The sequence below is a fragment of the Cetorhinus maximus genome, chromosome 5, assembly GCF_964194155.1.
Source record: "Cetorhinus maximus chromosome 5, sCetMax3.hap1.1, whole genome shotgun sequence".
Taxonomy (NCBI): domain Eukaryota; kingdom Metazoa; phylum Chordata; class Chondrichthyes; order Lamniformes; family Cetorhinidae; genus Cetorhinus; species Cetorhinus maximus.
Genome location: NC_135883.1, coordinates 35,108,362 through 35,129,326, shown reverse-complemented (window position 1 = coordinate 35,129,326; position 20,965 = coordinate 35,108,362). Strand labels below are relative to the sequence as shown.

The 20,965-nt window shown below is 42.0% G+C and overlaps 1 protein-coding gene across 1 annotated transcript in view; it reads right to left on the bottom strand.

The window, feature by feature from the left end:
• Nucleotides 1-20,965, bottom strand: part of LOC144680561 (myelin transcription factor 1-like protein) — a 516,235-nt gene that overhangs the window by 158,228 nt on the left and 337,042 nt on the right. Inside the window, exon 11 of the mRNA XM_078541678.1 lies at nt 10,492-10,703. Coding sequence (XP_078397804.1) covers nt 10,492-10,703 — 212 coding nt within the window. The remainder of the gene's footprint in view (nt 1-10,491; nt 10,704-20,965) is intronic.

The window sequence follows — 20,965 nt, the reverse complement described above, 5'->3', positions numbered from 1 at the left end:
TCTGAGTTTAGTGAGGCATATTCCATTCAAGGAGATAACATGAGGGTGGAGTCATAGCAAATGACATCTCTAGCAAAACTACAGATTTTTAGCACACACTGAGAAGAACATCATTGAGTTGTTCAGCTCATGGGCAGGATGACAAGATGGGTGAAACGAAAATCACTCTGTCAAATTCAGCACTCTGGATGAGAGTGGCATTGGCTGATGGGCATTGTGTGTGGGTCATGTATTATTAACAAATTTATTGGATAGAAAGTATGGGGGTGGCATGCCACCTTTTACAATATGAAGTGAATAGTGTCATGACTTCTGGATTTTGTTCAGTCCAATGATGGCACTTGCCACACACATGCTGGGTTTTCTGAGAAACCACTTCACTACAAATCATGGTCAAGAGTGTGATCCAAGTCTGGGAAATGGCCAGTGTAGGGAAAGGGGAGGAGGCATGGCTAGGAGAGGGACAACGTGGTGCAGGCACACATAGTGCAGCAACTCGCCAAGCCTTCCTCAACAATACCTTCCAAACCCACGACTTGTACCACCTAGAAGGACAAGGGCAGCAGATGCATGGAAAATCCACTACCTCCAAGTTCCCTTCCTGACTTGGAACAATATCACTGTTCCTTCACTGTCGCTGGATCAAAATCCTGGAACTCCCTCCCTAACGGCACTGTGGGTGTAACAACATCACATGGACTGCAATGGTTCACATAGGCAGCTCACCAGCACCTTCTCAAGCGCAATTAGGGATGGGTAATAAGTGTTGGCCTTGACAGCAATGCACACATCCCAAGAACAAATAAAAAACTGTAAAGCAGGGTGGAAGAATGTGGTTTCGATCTCATAGGGGATGTGGGGGGGGAAGAAGGTGACCTATCTTCCAAAATGGATCATTTTCTCCCTCCCATCTTAGTTACTGTAAACCTGAATCACGTTCCTCCCCCACCACCCCCGCCCCATGTCACTGACTGTCTCCGGCAGAGTTTCTGATGTTCTTCCCACATCCCAAACTTTCCCCTACCCCCACCATGTTCCTGACCTTCTCCAGTCAAGAAGCAGCTGGGAGGAATTGTAGTAAGGTTGCAGGTTCCAGCTAGGTCATGCATAGCTGCAAATGAGGATGGTAGGCCTCTGACTAGCCAGCGGCTCTTGGCGGGCAGGACTTACATCCCCGGGGTCCTTAATCCTGGGAAAATGCCCACCATTGATCTGTTAAATATCTGAGTGGCACATTATGTGGTGGGTCTTCCCAGAAAGAGACAATGTGGGGCTCTTGCTAACTCTCCAGCTGGCAGCCAAGACCCCACTGTCTCCATAAGATTTTGGTCTATATTTCTCTCTTACTCTGTCCTTATATTTACCTATACTTCTTTCTCTGAGTGTGTCAAAGTTTTCCATATCACTCGTTCTCTCTTCTTGCTTGTATTTTCATTTTTCCATCTTTCTTTCTCTATGTGCAGCTATGGTTCGCTTTCTGTCTTCTCCTCTGTCCATGTGTGCCTGTTAACCTTTCATTCTCTTTCTCTATCCCTGAGCATGTGGTGGTTCTCAGTACCTGTACTAGAACTGAGAGGTTATAACTATCAGGAAAATCTGAACAGGCTGAGGCTCCTTTCTCTGGGAAAAGAGAAAGCTGAGAGGTGACCTGATGAGGTCTTTAAAATGCTGAAGGGGTTTGATAGGTAACTGAAGAGATGATATTTCCACTTGCAGGGCATTCAAAAACAAGGAGCCATAAATTTACATTAGTCACTAAAAAATCCAAATGGTAATTCAGGGGAAGCTTCTTTAGCCAATGAGTGGCAAGAATGTGGAACTTAACCACCTGGAATAGTTGACGCAAAAAGCATTGATGCATTTAAATTGAAATTGGATAAACAAAAGAAGGAGAAAGGAAAGGAAAGATACACTGATAAGGTTAGATGAAAAGCATGAGTGGAGGCTCCTGTGGAACATTAACACGGCAAAGACCAAATGGGCTGAATGACCCATTTCTGTCCTCTAGATTCAATGTAACTCAACATGCCTGTCTATCACTAAGTACATCTGTGGTTCTTCTCTCTTTTTTCCCTCTCCTTGTATGTAATTATAGTTCCTAAAAAAAGGTGAGCATTAAAATGGTTCTTTTATTTTCGTATACCATGCAATTATCACCAAATCACATACATTGTCTCAAACTTGCCAAGTAAATCTGGGGACACTGCACTTTAAAGAAGCGTGACGTGATCCATGACTATTACTATAATCACTGATGTATTATTATACTAGTTTGAATGACATAAGTCAATTCTAGAATCTTTGCTTATAAAATGACTATCAGATAACTCAAGATGGTCTAGTTGATTCCAATGAAAACTTTCAGGTAAATACTGGCCAGGACTCTGGGGAGAGCTCTTTGGCTCTTCTTCAAAATAGTGCTATGTGACCCTTTACACTGAGAGGGTGGATAGAGCTTCAGTTTAACATTCCTTCTGAAAGGTGGCATCTCCAAGCTTCCTTGGGCTAGACATTCCCATGATGGGATCTACTTGTGTCCATCTTGTTATGATCCCCAAAGAGATTGATAACTTTACAAAAAAGGAATTTGAATTTCCAGTTGATAGCTGAAAGGATGACATGGCAAGATTTCAACACTTTTACTGTAACAAAGAGACTGAAAGCACTATTTCTGTAGGCACTTATACCTAAAACTATAGAACAGAACTTTCCTATTTTACTTTTAACACAACTGTTAAAACTACTTCAGAAGTATACATTACACCATGCCTTAAGTGGTCATACAATTTTCCCATAGTCAGTCTAAAATGATTCTTAGCTCTTGAGGGTTTACTTCCATTGCTTTCCTTTCCCAGCCTAGTAACTTATAACCCCAGAACTGGCTTTCCTGGTGACAGTTTACACTGAAGTTTCTCCCTCTAGTGCAGGCTAGACAAATCTTCTAGCCTCATTTCAAATTCTCATGGATTTGGTCTTTTCAATCAGATTGCAAAAAAAAAAATCCACCCTGTGTGTCAATTTTTTCTTCCTCATTGGCTAAGTCTCAATACTTTCTCCCCTTAATTGTTTTTTTAAACTCTTGCTATTCCCAAAAAAACCTTCCCCAAAAACCTTTCATTTTCAACCTTCTCCCAATCAAATCACTGCAACAAAATATGATTTTATGTATGATCAACCAAAGCTGAGTCTAAGAGGAAAGCTTTTGAAAGTACTGCTCCCTTAAATGTGAATGCTGAAATGAATAGACTATCATATGATTTCTAAGAGAGTTCCGGTAACTACAGTTGGAACATCCTGAATGAAAGACACCTGGATCTCCAGAAGTCTGAGACTTGATTTTAGGAGCCCACATCTCAACTACGTATGCTGCTCCAACAGTATTCTAAGTTTAACTCTCTTATATTTAATTTCCTCCATTTTGTAAATCAACATTTAGACACTACCAACTACCACCAACTAAGTTAAATGTTGGAGCAGCTGCTGGTGTAGATGAAGTGTAGGCTCCTAAAATTAGAGGTCTCTTTACCCCAGTATACTCTAAATCAGTAATTCTCAAACCTTTTCATCCATGGGCCACTTAGGTGGGGCAAAAGACCCCATGAACTGCCTACCCCATTCACTCTCACCTTCCACTGCAAAAAACTCAACAGAATCAATGAGAAGAATGGTGCTGCTTTTGATGAGACACCAATGACGTCATGTATGGTTATAAGCTGGAGAACTTCGGTCTCACATCGGGCTTCACATTCAGCCGATTCCTCTTCATTGTTTTCAGTCCCACAAGTGTTGAAAATCTGATCTCACAGTTGTATATTGTGATGGTAACATAAATCTTGCTTATAAAACTACATTTTTATTGCTTTCATGTGCAACTCATGTAGACAGGAACCAGTCTGGTCGTGTGGCATCACGTGAATGGTGGGGTTCTGGCCTGTGCTCTCCTATGGCTTTGGCTGTGGTGTTGCAGGTCACTGACTTGCATTTTGGACCAGTCCATAGGCTACCTTGAGGATCGTCATGGGCCACTAGACACCTGCGGATCACACTTTGCAAACCACTGTTCTAAATGTAGTCCTGTGAAAAGAGGTGCAATGTTGGATCTGAGAAAAAAAGTTAACTCTTCATATCGATAAAGTTAACTTCTTTCCCCCCTTGTCATGAACTGCTGAGTACTTCCAACATTTTCTGTTTTCATATTAAACATTTTCAGAACATCTTAATTAGCAATAATAATACATACATGTTACACCATACAACAAAATCAACCATTGTTATATCACAGGATGAAATGGAGAGCAAATATTTCAAAATGGTCTTTGCCACTCAATCAACAAATTCCTCAAATTGAATCTTTCTCTGCTAAGCCCACCCCAAATCGGAAAAGACAAGTATAGATGTTCCTAGAAGACATATATATCTTAAATGCTCTTATCACTGCTCTAGTTTTAACCAATCTAATCAACAGCTTCACAGCCAAACTGCACACTCTCCTTGTAAGTCTAAAAGCTGAAATAAATGGGAAAGAGAGGTGGAAAGTGTATTAGAAAAAGTAGTCCACTATTTCAGTATAACAAACATTATTACTACAGCATTTTTCTCAAGTATCACATTGATCTTTTCAAATAACACACCTATTCCCAATTGCTCACTAGCCAAGGAAGAAAATTCAATATTTCCATGTGCCCAATTCGAGTTCATATCTTTCAATTTCTCTTGCACACAAATATGTATTGCTTTCTCTTACAGTGCTAAACACCACATTAATCAGCTTCAACATTGCACCACTTTTCACGCGACTGTTATACTTAATTTCTGATTCAAACTCCTCCACAAATATAGCTGTAAGATTTATTACATTATTAATGAACACCAGCATTCCCTATGTTGCTTTTTCTTGCGCGCAGCGTTTCTGTACAGTCTTACAAAACTCCTCTTAAATTGGCAACTCTGTGTTTTGAATTTTTCCATTTTATTTTTACCTGGTTCTTCCCTGTAACCACTGATCTGATTCAACCCATTCACAGCTAGTCTAATAGCTGTCTTGCCAGTCCTGTAGTATTAAAAGGATACCATTTGGAGGAAAAGCTTCAATTTTTCCACTAAATTAGCAACCGATGTCTATTCATGAAGCATTCAAAGCACAACAAATTGGGATTTGTTTCCCCATAGAAGCCATTCTGGAAGGGGATTAGTCACTAGTGTAGAATTGTGAAAATAGTGTTCCAAATGTAGATGTTTGCACATGTATAAATATTAAGAATTCAAATTCAAACTGATGCATGCAAACTGATTTTTATCTGCCATTTATTAAATCTTGCTGATAAGTGTGTTGCAACCTGGAGAAATTTTCAATCATAGCTTCTGTAACTTAGCAGAAATCAGTACCTCATCGTACTGAGATTTATTCACTTTTCCAAAAACAATTTACGCATTTTTCCTTAAAGCTCACCTAACAGTATTGAGAAATGTCAGCAAGATCCCTCTTTCAGATGCATTGGTGTTTACTATAGTAATATTCCAGGATTGGACAGGTGCCCAAGTCATCAGGAGGTATAGTTTTAATAAGGCATGTCGTGCAGGGAAACTCAGTGAGTTAGCCATCCATGTCATACTGCATGTCGTAGGTGACAGATGCTCTCAGGCGAGTACATCTCAGTATCTGGATTCCTGGGTCACAGCAGGAGCAACAGCAAGCCAACTATGATTTCAATTAAATGGCAGGCTTTACAACTGTCTAGAGCCCTATTGATTGTACATATGTGACTCTCAGATCACCATCTATAATGAGGACATGTGTCAGAAAATGGTGTTATGCCAGAAATATACAGATGCTGTGTGTTGCTGTGTATTACAATCACTCTTCCAGTCTCACATGGTATTTAAGAGTACATGACCCTCTTGTCCCTCCACTTGTGCTGGATAAACCTACTGAGCAGATGATTCTCCTCCACTGGGCTTGGCTGATTTGATATGGTTTGCTTATGTGCCAATTCAGGCCTTCCCACCTTTTCTAGATATCTCTGTTAAACTTAATTTCCAAGCTGCCCATATAGACTTGGGCAATTTCCCTAAGCCAATCAGATGGAGACAGTCAAAGCACTGCCCAGAATGCTGGCAACCTCAAAAATTTATATTTGTATTTCATTATTTATGTTTCCATTGTTTCATTCATAAACATAACAAAGATAAAACACTTGTTTGGTATCTTCCTTTAAAATTCAGAACAGTATGAGAATTCCTAACTTTTGACTAAAAATGTGAATTAACATATTATCTTGAACTGAATGGAAAAAAAAGTGTACTAAAGTTTCTTTCTGAGGATATTTGGTTACTTTGTGAACTGTATCCTCCAATAAATTTAATTCATCTTTTTGATTTTAGTATTATTTCTCCCTCCCCCTGCGCAGAAGGATGAATTCCAAAATCAGGGTTAAACCTGACTGTGGTTCTGGTGTGACACATGTGGCAGCTTTCTCCATTTGGCACAGGGCATGCTTCATCTTCTCTATCTAGTGACAGACAGCATCAATGCAGAGGACACGTTCAGTCGTCTAGATCACACAGAGATGCCTGAATGAAGGTATGTCAGGGAGGAGGCACTGAGATTGGAACTAGTGATGCATGACACTTCTTTTAGCATGGGACTTTTTAAAGACAGTCATGTTTATTATTTCAACTATTTAATTTGCTTCTTCCAAATTTATTTTGCTGATTCAACCCAAAGTTTTTGACTTTGGAAATTCACTTTAAATTTATACTGAAACAAGCAGCACAAATTTGCTTACTATTGGTTTCACCTACTGTTTCAGCCAGATTCAAAAAACCTGACAATGAGATATTCCTAAACATACAGCAGTTACTCTAATGACAAAAAAAAAAGGCTTTCCACTGTATTCATATTAACACCACCGTTAACTGTTAACACCACTGGAGACTGCCCTGTGATGCATTGGCATAAACGAAGAGTAACTAGGCAACACTCCTTATGTAAGGAAAGATGTAAATGCATTGGAAGCAGTTCAAAGAAGGTTTACTAGACTAATAATAGGAATGGGCAGGTTGTCATATGAGGAAAGGTTGGGCAGGTTAGGCTTGTATCCACTGGAGTTCAGAAGAGTAAGAGGCAACTTGATTGTAACTCTAAAATCCTGAGGGGGCTTGACAGGGTGCATGTGGAGAGGTTGTTTCCTCTTGTGGGAGAATCTAGAACTAGGGGGTCACTATTTAAAAATAAGAGGTTGCCTGTTTAAGACAGAGATGAGAAGATTTTTTTTCTCTCAGAGGGTAGTGAGCCTTTGGAACTCCTTCCTCAAAAGACAATGGAAACAGAGTCTTTGAATATTTTTAAGGCAGGGGTAGATAGATTCTTGATAAACAAGAGGGTGAAAGGTTATCAGGGGTAGGTGGGAGGTTACAATCAGATCAGCCATGATCTTATTGAATGGCGGAGCAAACTAGAGGCGCCAAGTGGTCTACTCCTGCTCCTAATTCGTATGCTCGTATGTACCCCAATACATGCGATATCACTGAGGCTATACAAGGCCCAGTACAGCAGAGGAAATGCAGTCACCGCTTTCAGAGAATAGGACCTGAGCTCCATCCGAACAATACTGCCCTCGGCCTGTGGTTTTCTAAATCTATGCTGCCCATTTCTAATTTACTCTCGCACATGGCCTTCCCCAGTGTGCCCCACCTTAATTGCTCCTGTCCTTAGTTTCCTTTCCCATTGTCTTTTGTTTCCATTACATTATTCAAGAAACAGAACAATTCTAATGCAAGTCACTTATCAGAATGAATCAAACTTAATCCACACATGTAGCTGGCAGCCACAACGAATACCAAGCTGACTGCGATGCCAATTTAATCTTGACCACATGGCAGGTAAGATTCTACACCGGGTTTGACTCAAGCTTCAGTGATAAGAATTTCATATTTTGGCACTTTGTACGATGAAGAAGTGTTGTTCCTCCAGGGCTAAACTAAAGCTGTCAACAAATCCATTTCACTTTCACCTCCTTGCAATTTTTTTTTTGCTGTCAAATTTCATCAGGTGTCCCTGGAATAATCCTCCGGAAAGAAAACCATTAAATGTCACACTTCGGTGATGCCTTCTCAATTTATATAGTAATGTAATATATAATAATACAACCACAAAGAAGACAAGTTTTCCAAATATGACATATACACAAGTAGACCTTCGTATTTTTAATTGTTTTATTTTTCTACATGATTATTGCTTTCCTTCAATATTCTAGTTTGCTGAAGAAATAAGAAGTTGGATCTCACTTAATTCAGGGTGCAATATGAGTGCAGCGCTTAAACAGGCTGCTGGCAGGACCATAACGGATTGTTCCAACTGCCTTATTTATTTATTAACAGCAATCTGAAGGTACCAGTCGTATCCCCAAAGGGAGCTCATCGGTCGTGAGGGCAGGGCTGGGGAGGAAGCGAACAGTGGCTGGCAGCAGATTATGATTTTAATGTGGAAATCTCCTACTGGCTCCAGATTCAGCTAAGTAGTTTATTAAAAATCATACTTTTTTGGTGGCAGGATCCAAAAGGAGCTCTGGTTATTCTGCCTGTCAATCTCGTAATCCCAAGCACAGCTGCGTTCAGTGTAACCGGTTTCTATTTGTGTCCTAAAACACATGTTAGGCCCCTCTTTAGCATAGTCAAAGGGCCCAAAGTTTGTTCTGACAGCCGGCCAGTCGCCCTTACAGCGATCCAATATGGCCTCGGATGTGTTTCCATCACTTATGGGGTGCAGGCATTTGACCTTCCACATTTGACCTCTTTGCACCCATTTTCTATCCAGAAAAAGGGAACATTGAGTTTGAATCTCCTCCCCAATAATTTTTTAACAATATCTACAATCTTGATTGCTACTGTGCTTCAAAGGTCCTAAAGGTGTTATTATATTCACAAGTAGTTTTAGTCAGATATAGACTGTGATTTTACAGGGCAGATGTTGCCCTGTTCACTGGGCAGAAAGTCAGGTGCAACCCTGTTTCCACTGGCCATGGAAGCCATGACTAGATTTTACATTGACGAGCAGTTAACTGCTTGCAGTTGTGGCTTCCTCCCCTCTGGGAGATGATGTCCATCCTTCAAGAGCTGCCAGCCAATAAGAGGGCCAGCAGCTCTTCAGTCCCAGCAGCACCACTGGAAGTGATGGCCACTGATGAGGCTGCAGCAGACCTTGGAGCAGCGATGGTAGAGGCCCAGAGTGAAGGCAAGGAGGGCTGGGGATCACTGCAGCTAATCAGACAGGCTCTGGTGAGGTGATGGTGGTGGGCGATCTATTGTGAGGGCAAGGGGGAAGTCTCCCAGCAGTGTGGTTGCTTGCTGCTGGGGCAGAGGTCCTCTACGGGCTACAGAGTTCCCATTCAGGAGGGCACCACCCTCACAACCCCCCTGAGAGGCCGCAAGGTGCCCATCTGCCACTAACAAAATACGGCAGCAGTAGGAAGAGGCCCTTTAGTGGCCATTAATTGGCCACTTTAAGGGCCTGAATTGGCCTGAGGATGTGCCACCCACCAACTAATCCCAGCAGCAGCAAGAAGGCGAAAAGGAGAAGGCAACCCTTTGCCATCCCACCCAATTTAATGGCTTTGCCTCCCCTCCCCATCTCCCATCCTTCTCCCTGGGGCCCTATAAAATCCCAGCCATAGGACTGGATTTTACATCAGCAAGTGGGGGCGGAACTCCCGACGTCACCGTGCCCCATTTAAATTTTCAGGAAGGCGGGGGCGCAGCAAAATCAGCTGCACGCCTGCCGACCTATCAATCGCCAATTGACGCCATTGACAGAGCAATTAAAGTAATTAGCGGACCTGCCCGTCCAACCTTAAGGTTGGCGGGCAAGCCAGGAGCTCCAGCGGGAAGTAGGAAAAACATGAAATCTCATCCACGGGTGGGATGAGGTTTCATGTAGGGTTTTAAAAATTTTAATAAAGTTTTTTTGGAAATTATGAACATGTCCCAACTCATGTGACATTGTCACATGAGGGGACATTTAAGGGAATTTTTTTTTTTCTATTTTTACTATTTTTGAAAGTAGAGGCGATCTCCCTGAGGTTGCACTTAGCCTCAGAGAGATGAGTACGCTCTTTCATGTGCATGCGTGAAAGAGCGCACTCGATTCTAGGCATTCACCTGCCCGTACAGGAAGCGCATAGTGCTTCTATGTGGATGTCACGCTGGGTGGGCCTTAATTAGGCCCGCCACGTAAAATGGCGCCGCGCCGCCGATCGGGGGCGCTGATCGGAAGTGCGCCCATACGCGCCCGCCCATGAACTTCCCCCCCCGCCCCCGAAGGGGGGGGGAAAATTCAGCCCATAGTGTCTGAAATAACTGTCAGCAATACTCACAAACCGAGTCCAACATAAACTGCAAAGACACGGATTGCTTTGTTTTAGTTCTTGAAAACAATTTTCCTTTTAACACACATTATCACCCTTCCACGATATTATAAAGCATTACTTTTCTTACCGTCATACCCTTTGGGAGACGCATCCCTAGCCTGGACTTTGGGAGCAATAGCTCGTTTTCCAAAAGCTTGGTTGTCGTAATTGTTATATTCAAATGTAGTCTTAGAGTATTTCTCCAGTTCTTTTGCCAGATTAGATCGAGGTGTGGTGGTGGAAACACTGTGTCTGTAGCCATACTGTGGGATCTCGAGCTGCTTAACAAAACACATAGGCCTAAAATGAAAGAGATATGTAAATTACTAGGATCTGTGTTTCTTATACAGTTGCTGAAGAGTTTACACTTTGTTCACAAGACATTTACAGTGTAAATTATAAGGGAAAGTTTTCCATTTCAGTGTTGCCAGTGTGGGACAGACCCCAATGGGAGCACATATTGGGAAATTACACATCTGGAGCCTGATATGCTGTCCATAATTAATGTTCTTGTTAGGTGGGCTTCTGCACTGGGAACCCTGGAGCAGAAAATTTACTCTATAGTCGTCATACTTCTCTAGTAGCTAAACAATTTATAATTAGCGAAAGAACTGAGCCTATATTTAGGATTTTATGCACTTTTTTGATGGCACATTATTCGAACAGAAATGATTTGCATAATGGAAAATAATTCAAACCTACAATACTTCGGAGTTATTGATAACGTTTTTCGCCATAAAAAAGTATCAGAAACAGATCATTTAATGGTTCAGCACATAATTGCACTGCTTTGTCAAACTCTAAATTATATACGTCAGGTATGTTCTAAGTTAGGGGAGCTCATCAGGGTGCTTTGAGGTCACAGTGCTCCAGAATTAGGGACGATTAAAATCTGCCATGTTTCTCACTCCCCATCCTCACCCCACACAATAGTTTCTTATGTCTAGACCATAGTTGAGCTCAACATTATCGGCAAATACCCTGTCGACATTCGCTACCACAGGCTACAAATGAAAAATGGATAAGGTATCCAAGGATTGTCAACACTCATAGGCCCACGTTCCAACATTAGCTAACGGTCTGAGAAGTAGGACGGAGAAAAATTAAGAAAAAGTGGTATCCGGGTTTCTTCCACAAATGCTACTGTTAGAACAAAATACATACATTTTTCGAACAAACATAAGATTAAAACCAGAAACCAGAGTTTAAATAACTTTTTGTGTGAATTTGATGCTCATAAAAATAAGGCAATTTTAATGCAGACAAATGGAACACTATCATCTTGGGTGCCCCGTATCAGCATCACACAATAGGTATGGAGTGATTTGATGATTCCGTTGCTCCGCAGCACCTCAGCTTCAAATTAAGAGCAACCCACATTGGGCCAGTCTAACATTTTCCTACATTAGGAATCCCAAGTGAAGTTGTAATTTTGGTACCAGTTAATGCCAATTTTGTGCTATGGCCTCATGCCCATCAGACACTAGAGACTGATTTAACATGGGACACTAAATATTCATTGCACATAGAAGACTTTCATCCTGCTGTTCTGAACCTGAACAGTGGTCCCAAAGGCGAAAGGCAAATATCCAACCCATTGCAATACCCAGTGCCCTGTGCTCTTCTTATAGCTTCTATTAAACTTGACATCTTGACATTTCTTGGTTGGAACGCCAGTACACGTGGGTGGGTCGCGGTTGGCACATGCTCTACCCATATCATTTTATAATACAGTTCAGTTGGATCGATTTTGACTTAAGGGCAGCTATTCTGATAGCAAAGAGGTTGCCGCGATTTTGTGGCCACACCCTCACTTGACTCTGACAGGCAAGCTGCAGGCACATGGACTCCTGATGCAGCTCACCAGTCTTTAATCTCAGAAACATCAAGTGACTGGGATATTTGCAGGGGCCTGCGAGTGAGTGGGGGAGGGGGAATGAGGCCAAAGTGAGGTAATTTTTTTTTAAAAGGGAGCCACAAAGAACCCTCTGACTCCACAAAACAAACATCCCCTAGTTCTTTCTTGACATTTCTTGATTGGAACATCAATACTCATGGTTGGCACCTGTTTCACCCATGTGTCCCTTTAAAATTGCAACTGGGGAAAGAGATCTACCATCTCTTCCAAGGTGGACTTGCTGGGCATCTCGGGCACGTCACCTTCAAGATGGTGGCAGTTGTGGCATTGGCGTCAATGTAGTAGTAAGTCAACCGATCTCAATTTGAAGGCCCTTATCACCACAAAAACACTGACTTCCCCAGGCAAAGACCAGCATCTTTGTATTCTCTCTATACTGAATGAAACCAAGAAATAGAGAATCCTACAATTTTCAGTGTTCAGGTTATTTTTATTAAATATATAGCGGATGCAAACAGACTTTTAAGGGCTAAAATCAGAAAAATTTGTAGGCTAATTGCAGGGAATACTGTCGGTTCTGAATATCTTCAGTTATTTAGAATGTATTGCTCTGAGGATAGTGTCAAAGTCATAGATTTCTAGGCACAGCTCCAGTGAAGTCTCATTCTTCCCTTGAACTGGAACAAATCCACAGATTAGAAATAGCATGCAAGACTGTGATAAATGTTTATGCTCCTGCAATACATTCCTTCTTACTTGTCTGTAAATAAAATATTGAACAGTTCTCAAAAAAGTCACAGAATAGGACTTCTGATCAGCAAAATTAAATGCTTAAAATATCCATACTGTTTCTTATTTGCATAATCTTTATAGAGTCATCAATCTGTTATTTTAAATGGGTTAAACACTCAGCAGAGTCCAATTGTGTTAAGAGTTTGCATTCAAACTTTGGTAATTACAAATTCTGTCTAGATAAATCCTTAATATTTTAATAAATATTTGTGATAGAACAAGTTTACAGTTACGTTTACAAGTGGTCGATATTTTGAGATGTTATGTTTCTCTGATTTCAACCAGTGTTTTTACAATCATTACATTTTTTCAATCATAGACCATCTGAACTGATAGTGCAGCGTGCAAAGAATATTCAGAAGGGGGTTTGCTCAATGAAATTAAGTCAATTCCACATTAACACAAATGAATAGAGCATTCATGTTTCTCTCTACTCTTGGAAGTTCTCCTGTGTTTTGTGATAACTTTTAAAAAGAGATTCTAACTTCCAGTTAATAGCTGAAAGAATAACATCAAAATGTCATGTTTTAACACTTTTACTGTAACAAATGACTAAAAGCACTATTATTAAACAGTATTTTATTTCTGAAGGCAACTTATACTTTCAACTACAGAGAGGATCATTCTCCTTTTATACTTACTGTACATCATACTCTCCATGGAATTACACTCCTTATAGCAACTGGTCCACAGTTGCTCCCAACTTCCAATGGGTTCGTGTATCCCCATTTTGGCGATTTCAAATGACCTATCTTTAGGTGCTTTCCTCAGTTTTCGGTTAGTTGCTTAAATCCACCACAAGCAGTAAAGCCTGTTCCAATGATTCTTCTTCCCCTAACCATGCTAGGCCAAATCTCTCAGAATCCTTAGATGGCTGTGGGATGCATCTCTTCAACTAGAGACCGTCTCGCTCTTGCATCTGGCTATGGTAGTTTGCGAAGCTAAGCAGCTATTTCCCTCTGCTGACCACACAGAACTCTCCCGTCTATCTGTGACATTTATTGATTTGCTAGGATCTCAAAAATGGCCTCCCCTTCCCTATGGCAAAGTGAAACACATCAACCTTGCATCCAGGTAGAAATGCTAATCAGCTATCCCTCATTCCAACTCTGTTTCATCTTAGAACTAAATGGACAATTTACAGCACAATGCTTTACAACCCAGTACCTTCAACACTTTTCTGGAACTTTGACAGAAATCTCTGAAATTACAATGAGTAGACTCTGAGCCTTCCATTGTCTCCAAGTGTGAATACCTTGCACCTTCGACACAGTAAAATAATCTTTCCTTTAATGTCTGATTGTAGGAGTCACATCTAGCACAAAGGAAGATGGTTTTGGTTGTTGGAGGTCAATCATTTCCAGGACATCACTGCAGGAGTTCCTCAGGGTAGTGTCCTAGGCCCAACCATCTTCAGCTGTTTCATCAATGACCTTCCTTCCATCATAAGGTCAGAAGTGTGGTTGTTCGCTGATGATTGCACAATGTTCAGCACCATTCGTGACTCCTCAGATACTGAAGCAGCCTATGTCCAAATGCAGCAAGACCTGGACAACATCCAGGCTTGGGTTGACAAATGGCAAGTAACATTCGCACCACACAAATGCCAAGCAATGACTATCTCCAACAAGAAAGAATCTAACCATCACCCCTTGACATTCAATGGCATAACTATCACTGAATTCCCCACTATCAACATCCTGGGGGTTACCATTGACCAGAAACTGAGCTGGACTAGCCACATAAATGCTGTGGCTACAAGAGCAGGTCAGAGGCTAGGAATCCTATGGCAAGTAGCTCACCTCCTGACTCCCCAAGCCCTGTCCACCATTTACAAGGCACAAGTCAGGAGTGTGATGGAATACTCTCCACTTGCCTGGATGAATGCAAATCCAACAACACTCAAGAAGCTTGACACCATCCAGGACAAAGCAACCCACTTGATTGGCACCACATCCACAAACATTCACTCTCTCCACCGCCGACGCACAGTAGCAGCAGTGTGTACCATCTACAAGATGCATTGCAGGAACTCACCAAGGCTCCTTAGACTGCACCTTCCAAACCCACGACCACTACCATCTAGAAGGACAAGGGCAGCAAACACATGGGAACATCACCACCTGGAAGCTCCCTTTAATGTCACTCACCATCCTGACTTGGAAATATATCATCATTCCTTCACTGTTGCTCGGTCAAAATCCTACAACTCCCTCCCTAACATCACTGTGGGTGTACCTACACCACATGGGCTGCAGCTGTTCAAGAGAGCAGCTCACAACCAACTTTTCAAGGGAAATTAGGCTTGAGCAATAAATGCTGGCCTAGCCAGTGAAGTCCACATCCCATGAATGAATTAAAAAAAAAAATCAAACTAGCCAGGCTTACTGTCAGGCAGATGCCAGAAGTGGTCACATGATTCTTTTCATTTACCATAAATTTAAAGCTACAGTTCCAAATATAATAATCTTATAAATCTCACAATTGTAACAACCAACACTTACTGTGCAAGTTAATAACAAATCTGGCACCATGATGGTTTGCTTGCTGTGTCCTTGTTAAGCAGCAATTAAATGTGGTTCATATGTCTGAAACTGAAGATGGTTGATGAGAAGAAACCAGCTCCCAGAAGGGAGCCAAGAAAGCCTTAAAGAAACCGTCAGCAAAGGGCGGGAAGAAGCGGCAAAGGTCGAGGAAGGAGAGTTACTCCATCTACATCTACAAAGTGATGAAGCAGGTTACAACAAGCACTGCACCATCAGCTCCCGGGAGATCCAGATCACCGTGCGCCTGCTGCTGCCCGGGGAACTGGCCAAGCACGCCGTGTTGGAAGGGACAAAGGCAGTGACCAAGTACACCAGCTCCAAGTAAAACTCGATAATGGACTGAAAAACATTCAAAATTTCTCAAGCCCAACTTTGCACGCAGATTGTGTTATTAAACCTATTAAAAGGCAGCATTCAAGGGTGCCAGCAGTGGTTGAGCATATAAAGACATGAGGGTGAGCTCAACAATCCCACACTCCCAGCAGTGAATTGTGCTTCAAGAGTGTGCCTGTTGGAGATAGGGACCCCAAAATTCCTGGACCATAATGGAACAAAGCTGTTATCTGTTAAGGGATCAATCTGGGTCAGACCCTGGTACATTGAATTTCCATCCCTTTTTTTGACCTGCTCAAAATTCCAGCTGATAGGTCATGTGCTTCTTGCATCCACAGCATTTTCTGTGCGGGTGTCACAGAAAGCCATGGGACTGATGTAATACCATCTCCCAGAAATGCCACCAGTTCAACATTTGTCACCCACCCACCCCAACACCCCCAACTCCACACCCTCGTGCAACACTATGTACACTTGCATGAAGCACCTAATCCTGGAGCCTCACAGAATTACAGAATCGTTGCAGCGCAGAAGGAGACCTGCACCTTGTGAGATACATTTTGTCTACATCGGAATTCTGAATGAGCAACTCACTTGGTACCATTTTCCTGCCTTCTCCCTGTAACCCTGCACATTCTTCCATTTCAGGTAACAGTCTAATTTCCTTCTGAATGCTTCGATTGAACCTGCCTCCACTACACTCTCAGGCAGTACATTCCAGACCTTAACCACTCACTGATTGAAAAAGCTTTTTCTCATATCCCTTTTGCTTCTTTTGCCAATTACCTTAAACCTGTGCCCCCTCTGTCTCAATCCCTTCAAGCGTGGGAACAGTTTCTCCCTATCTACTCTGTAAACATGGGCGTGAAGCCTGCGTAGCTTAGCAACTTTTAAATTTCAAACTTGAAAGTCTTTTGGAAAGATCTTCATCTAGCACAACCAACACAGTTATAGTGTGATATTCCTTCATTCATTTGCTGAGGGGTTGTCCAAGGAAGGAGGTGTCAAAAATGGCACAGCTTCCCAAAGGCCCAAAATTCTGGACAGGGTCAGCAGCCCACCCACATGTCACTGTGAGTTATGTACTGTCCCAGATCCACACTAAGGAAGCCAGGAGAGGAATTTCTAAACCAGGGTTACAACAATTTTCTCATTCTCACTCCCTTGGATCACAGCTTTCCACCTGGAGCACGGCAGCAGTGAATTTATTTCATAATACAAAGTAGTAACATGTTTCAGTGCATCCAGCAGCAAAACTCACTTTGGAAATGCTAGAGAAGGAATCAGAGAAAGGAGGGGGGCTGATGAGATCAGCAGCCATAATGGAAGGACTATCACCTACCCACTCAGCCAGAATGTCTACTGTCAGGATTTGAGTCATCTCAACTTGCATGAGGGAACTACATCCCACCAGGGATGATATTTATGAATTGTGTCATTTCCTGGAATCTGATATGTGATGATAAAGCAGCGTCAGTACTGATCACTTGAAGTAGCTGAAAAGTGACAACAGGATTCAAACTTTATACCACATCAGCATAGGACTTTACAAATGATTTTCTCAAGTCGTGCATTACTACTACATTACAGATCTACGACTTTGACATGCTCATGATGAGACAAGTTCAGTACTAAGATGCTGCAACAGCCACAACACCCCTACCCAAGGTCTACAGCATTCCAAGTAGTGCAGGGTGTCAACAATTACAGTCATTTGATCATGCAAGCATCTGTAGAAAATCCCATGCATTTATTAACAGAAAAGGTGATCACTTTCTGAGCTTCAAAACTGTGTGTAACCAAAGGAAAAGGATTAGGTATTCGTGGTATGTTTTCCAGGGACAAGGCAGAATATTAACCTCATGAACTTACTGGCTTCCTTGCTGTTTCAGAGTCAGAATAAGCCTTATGAATGGTCACTCAGGGATATGGGTTACATGCTCAAAACATGGTTATAACACCACAATACAAATACCTAACACTAGATAAACAGCATACATAAAGATTAATCCCAGAGGCAGAAGCAGCAAAGCTATCATACAATCGATGAATTAGTTGGATCAGTCTAAGGGTGCCCTACAGTATGCTACAATGAGAGACACAAGTATGGATGAGGGTCATTAATAAGCCTGCAACAGCAGGAGTAGGATGACAATTAACTAGTAGCCAACAGAAGCAGATTAGTTACTGCAGGAAACTGCAGATTCTGCTTTAAGAGTTCTTTCCTGGACGTTTGTTCACAGCCATGGACTAGACATCCGGCCAAATTTGAAGACTTCAAGGATTTTTTCTATATCTGTTTGGTTAATATCCTTTACGGCTATTGTTTTCCTTTAAAAATAATTCTTAAAAAGTACTACCGCAAAGTTTTAACTTGATGAATTGTGTTTTTATTTATGTAGAATATATTTCATATATAGTGTCATGCTCCAGTATATCATGAACTCTCAGTCTATACTTTATGGGCAGGATTTTCCCCCCGTCGGGGGCAAAGTTGAATAGCGGGTGCGCACAGGCGTGCTTCCGATTGGCGCCCCCAATCGGGGCGCAGCACCATTTTATGTGGGCAGGCCAATTATGGCCCACCTAGCGTGATATCCACATGTAAGCGCTGTGCGTTCCCTGTGCGGGTGGGGGAGGGGTGAATCCCTAAATCGAGAGTGCGCTCTTTCATGCATGCGCACAAAAGAGTACACTCATCTCCCTGAGGCTAAGTGATCTCAGGGAGATCGGCTGTTCTGTGACAAATATTAAAAATGGAAAAAAACCAAATCCCTGACATGTCCCCTCATGTGATACTGTCACATGAGTTGGGACATGTCCATAATTTTTACAAAAACTTTAATAAAATTTTTTAAAACCCTACATGAAACCTCATCCTGTCCGTGGATGATGTTTCATGCTTTTTCTAATTCCCGCCAAATCTCCTGGCCTGCCCGCCAACCTTAAAGTTGGATGGGCAGGTCCATTAATTAACTAAATGACTTTGTCAATGGCCTCAATTGGCCATTGACAGGTCAGTGGGTGCACAGTTGATTTTGCTGCGCTCCCACCTACCTGAAAATTTAAATGGGGCGCGATGACGTCGGGAGATCCGCCCGACATCACCGTGCGTCATTTTACGCGTCGGCGAGCGGGCCCCGCCCCCGCTCGCTGATGGGAAAATCCTGCCCTATATTTTTTAAACTCACAAAAGACTGTAAAAAGGTGGCCAACCAAGGATCACCTGTTTCAATCTCTTGTGGATTGTAACATTCCCATCTCAAGAGGGAACAAAAGGAATTTTCCAGACTAATATTGATTCAATGCCTTTTCCCTGAAACTAATTCAAACAGCTAATTTCAAATTGAGTGAGTCATTCAGGCACAGTCTCAAGGTGTGAAAGTCTGTCTCAAACTCTTTAAGGTGTGAAAGTCATCACACAGGATGTATAATTGACCTGGCCACCCATCTTATTTAGAAAAGGACTTTGGACTTGGTCACATCGGTGAGTCAGCCATGTCTGATGCCTGTTTTTAAAACCACAAGGATCAGCTCTGCAGAGACAGAGAAACTATCAGAAAGCCATCGAACCAGCTGCAGTCAACTAAGCAGCCAAGGTAATAAACAGCAATACCTTGAAAGTGGAAGAAGGACTCCCCCAATCTGTCTGAATTTCAATTTCACCTGAGAACCAACCTCCTGAAAATTCAACTATAAGAAGCATTGCTGTTTACTGAGAAACCTCTGCTTACAAGACCTTTGCTCCGACTAAATGCATCAACTCATCTAAGATACTACAGGCCTGCCATGAAAGAGAGACTGAGACAATTATACATTATAAAGGCTTTCTTTTTGTCATCTGTATCTAGTCTTTGTGTGAGTGATAGTGTGTGTGAGTCATGTGTATATGAGACATTGCGTTTTTAAACCTCTGGGGGAAGTGTGAGATAATAAATAACCTTCTTTATTTTTAAACTCACAAAATGGCGTGCTGCTGGGACTAGTTAAATTGAGGCAATCAATCTGAGGGCAAAAATACACCACACCTCACATACAAAACATTGATCACCAACAATAAGAAAGCACCGTAAATTCTGTCCATGACAATAGTCTGTGGATTTCCGAAGGGTAGTTCATGTCTGACTAATTTAATTGAATTATATATGGAGATCATTAACATGAGTAGGAGACTCTTTGTGGATATTGTCTGCATGGACTTCCAGAAGACATTTGATGAGGTTCCACACAAGGTTATTAGGAAAAATGAAAGCACATGAAATTTGAGGTCACCTTGTGCCATTGGGTCAATTGAGAGATAGGAGACAGAGAGTAAGGATAAAGTCAGTGTACTCTGATTAGTGAGTTGTGACAACTTAATTTCCCCTTGGGATTTGTGCTGTGGCCTCAGCATTTAACTTTTCATATCAATGATTTAGATAAAAGGATATAGGGCTCAAAATTTATGTGGCCTGATTTTTGGTAAGGGTCCATAATTCACAGCACACCTATTCAGATCAAGGTGAGTAAGATGCAAAACCCATCTGCCCATCTCAGCTGAATGATTTTGGTATTAGTTCCTGCACCTCCGATGCTGCTCTCTCCTTATTGCTGCTGTTGAGCTCTACAGACAGTAGGAGGCGTAGGCAATGTTGTTGCAGATCATGTGGTGCAGGCAGCATGCTCTTTCTTAAAGGTGGGCTGTCACTTAAAGGGAAGCTGCACAAAAATTTGTTTCAATAGAAATTCTTATGAACTGAATACCAGGGCAGGCAGAGGAATCATAAGATCAGAAGAAATTGGAACAGGAGTAGGCCATTCGGCCCATCGAGCTCACACTGACCAATGCTGCCAGCTTCACATCCACCTCTCACTGCTTCTACATACCTCAGCTTTTTAGCTATGACAGGCATATCATTGAAACACAGTGCTACACAACCACTAACATTCTCCCCTCTCTCTTGCAGGACAAGGTGGCTCATAATAGAAGGGAGTAGAGCAGGACAACGATGCCTCACCACTACCTACTCAAGGGAAATTAGGGATGAGTAAAG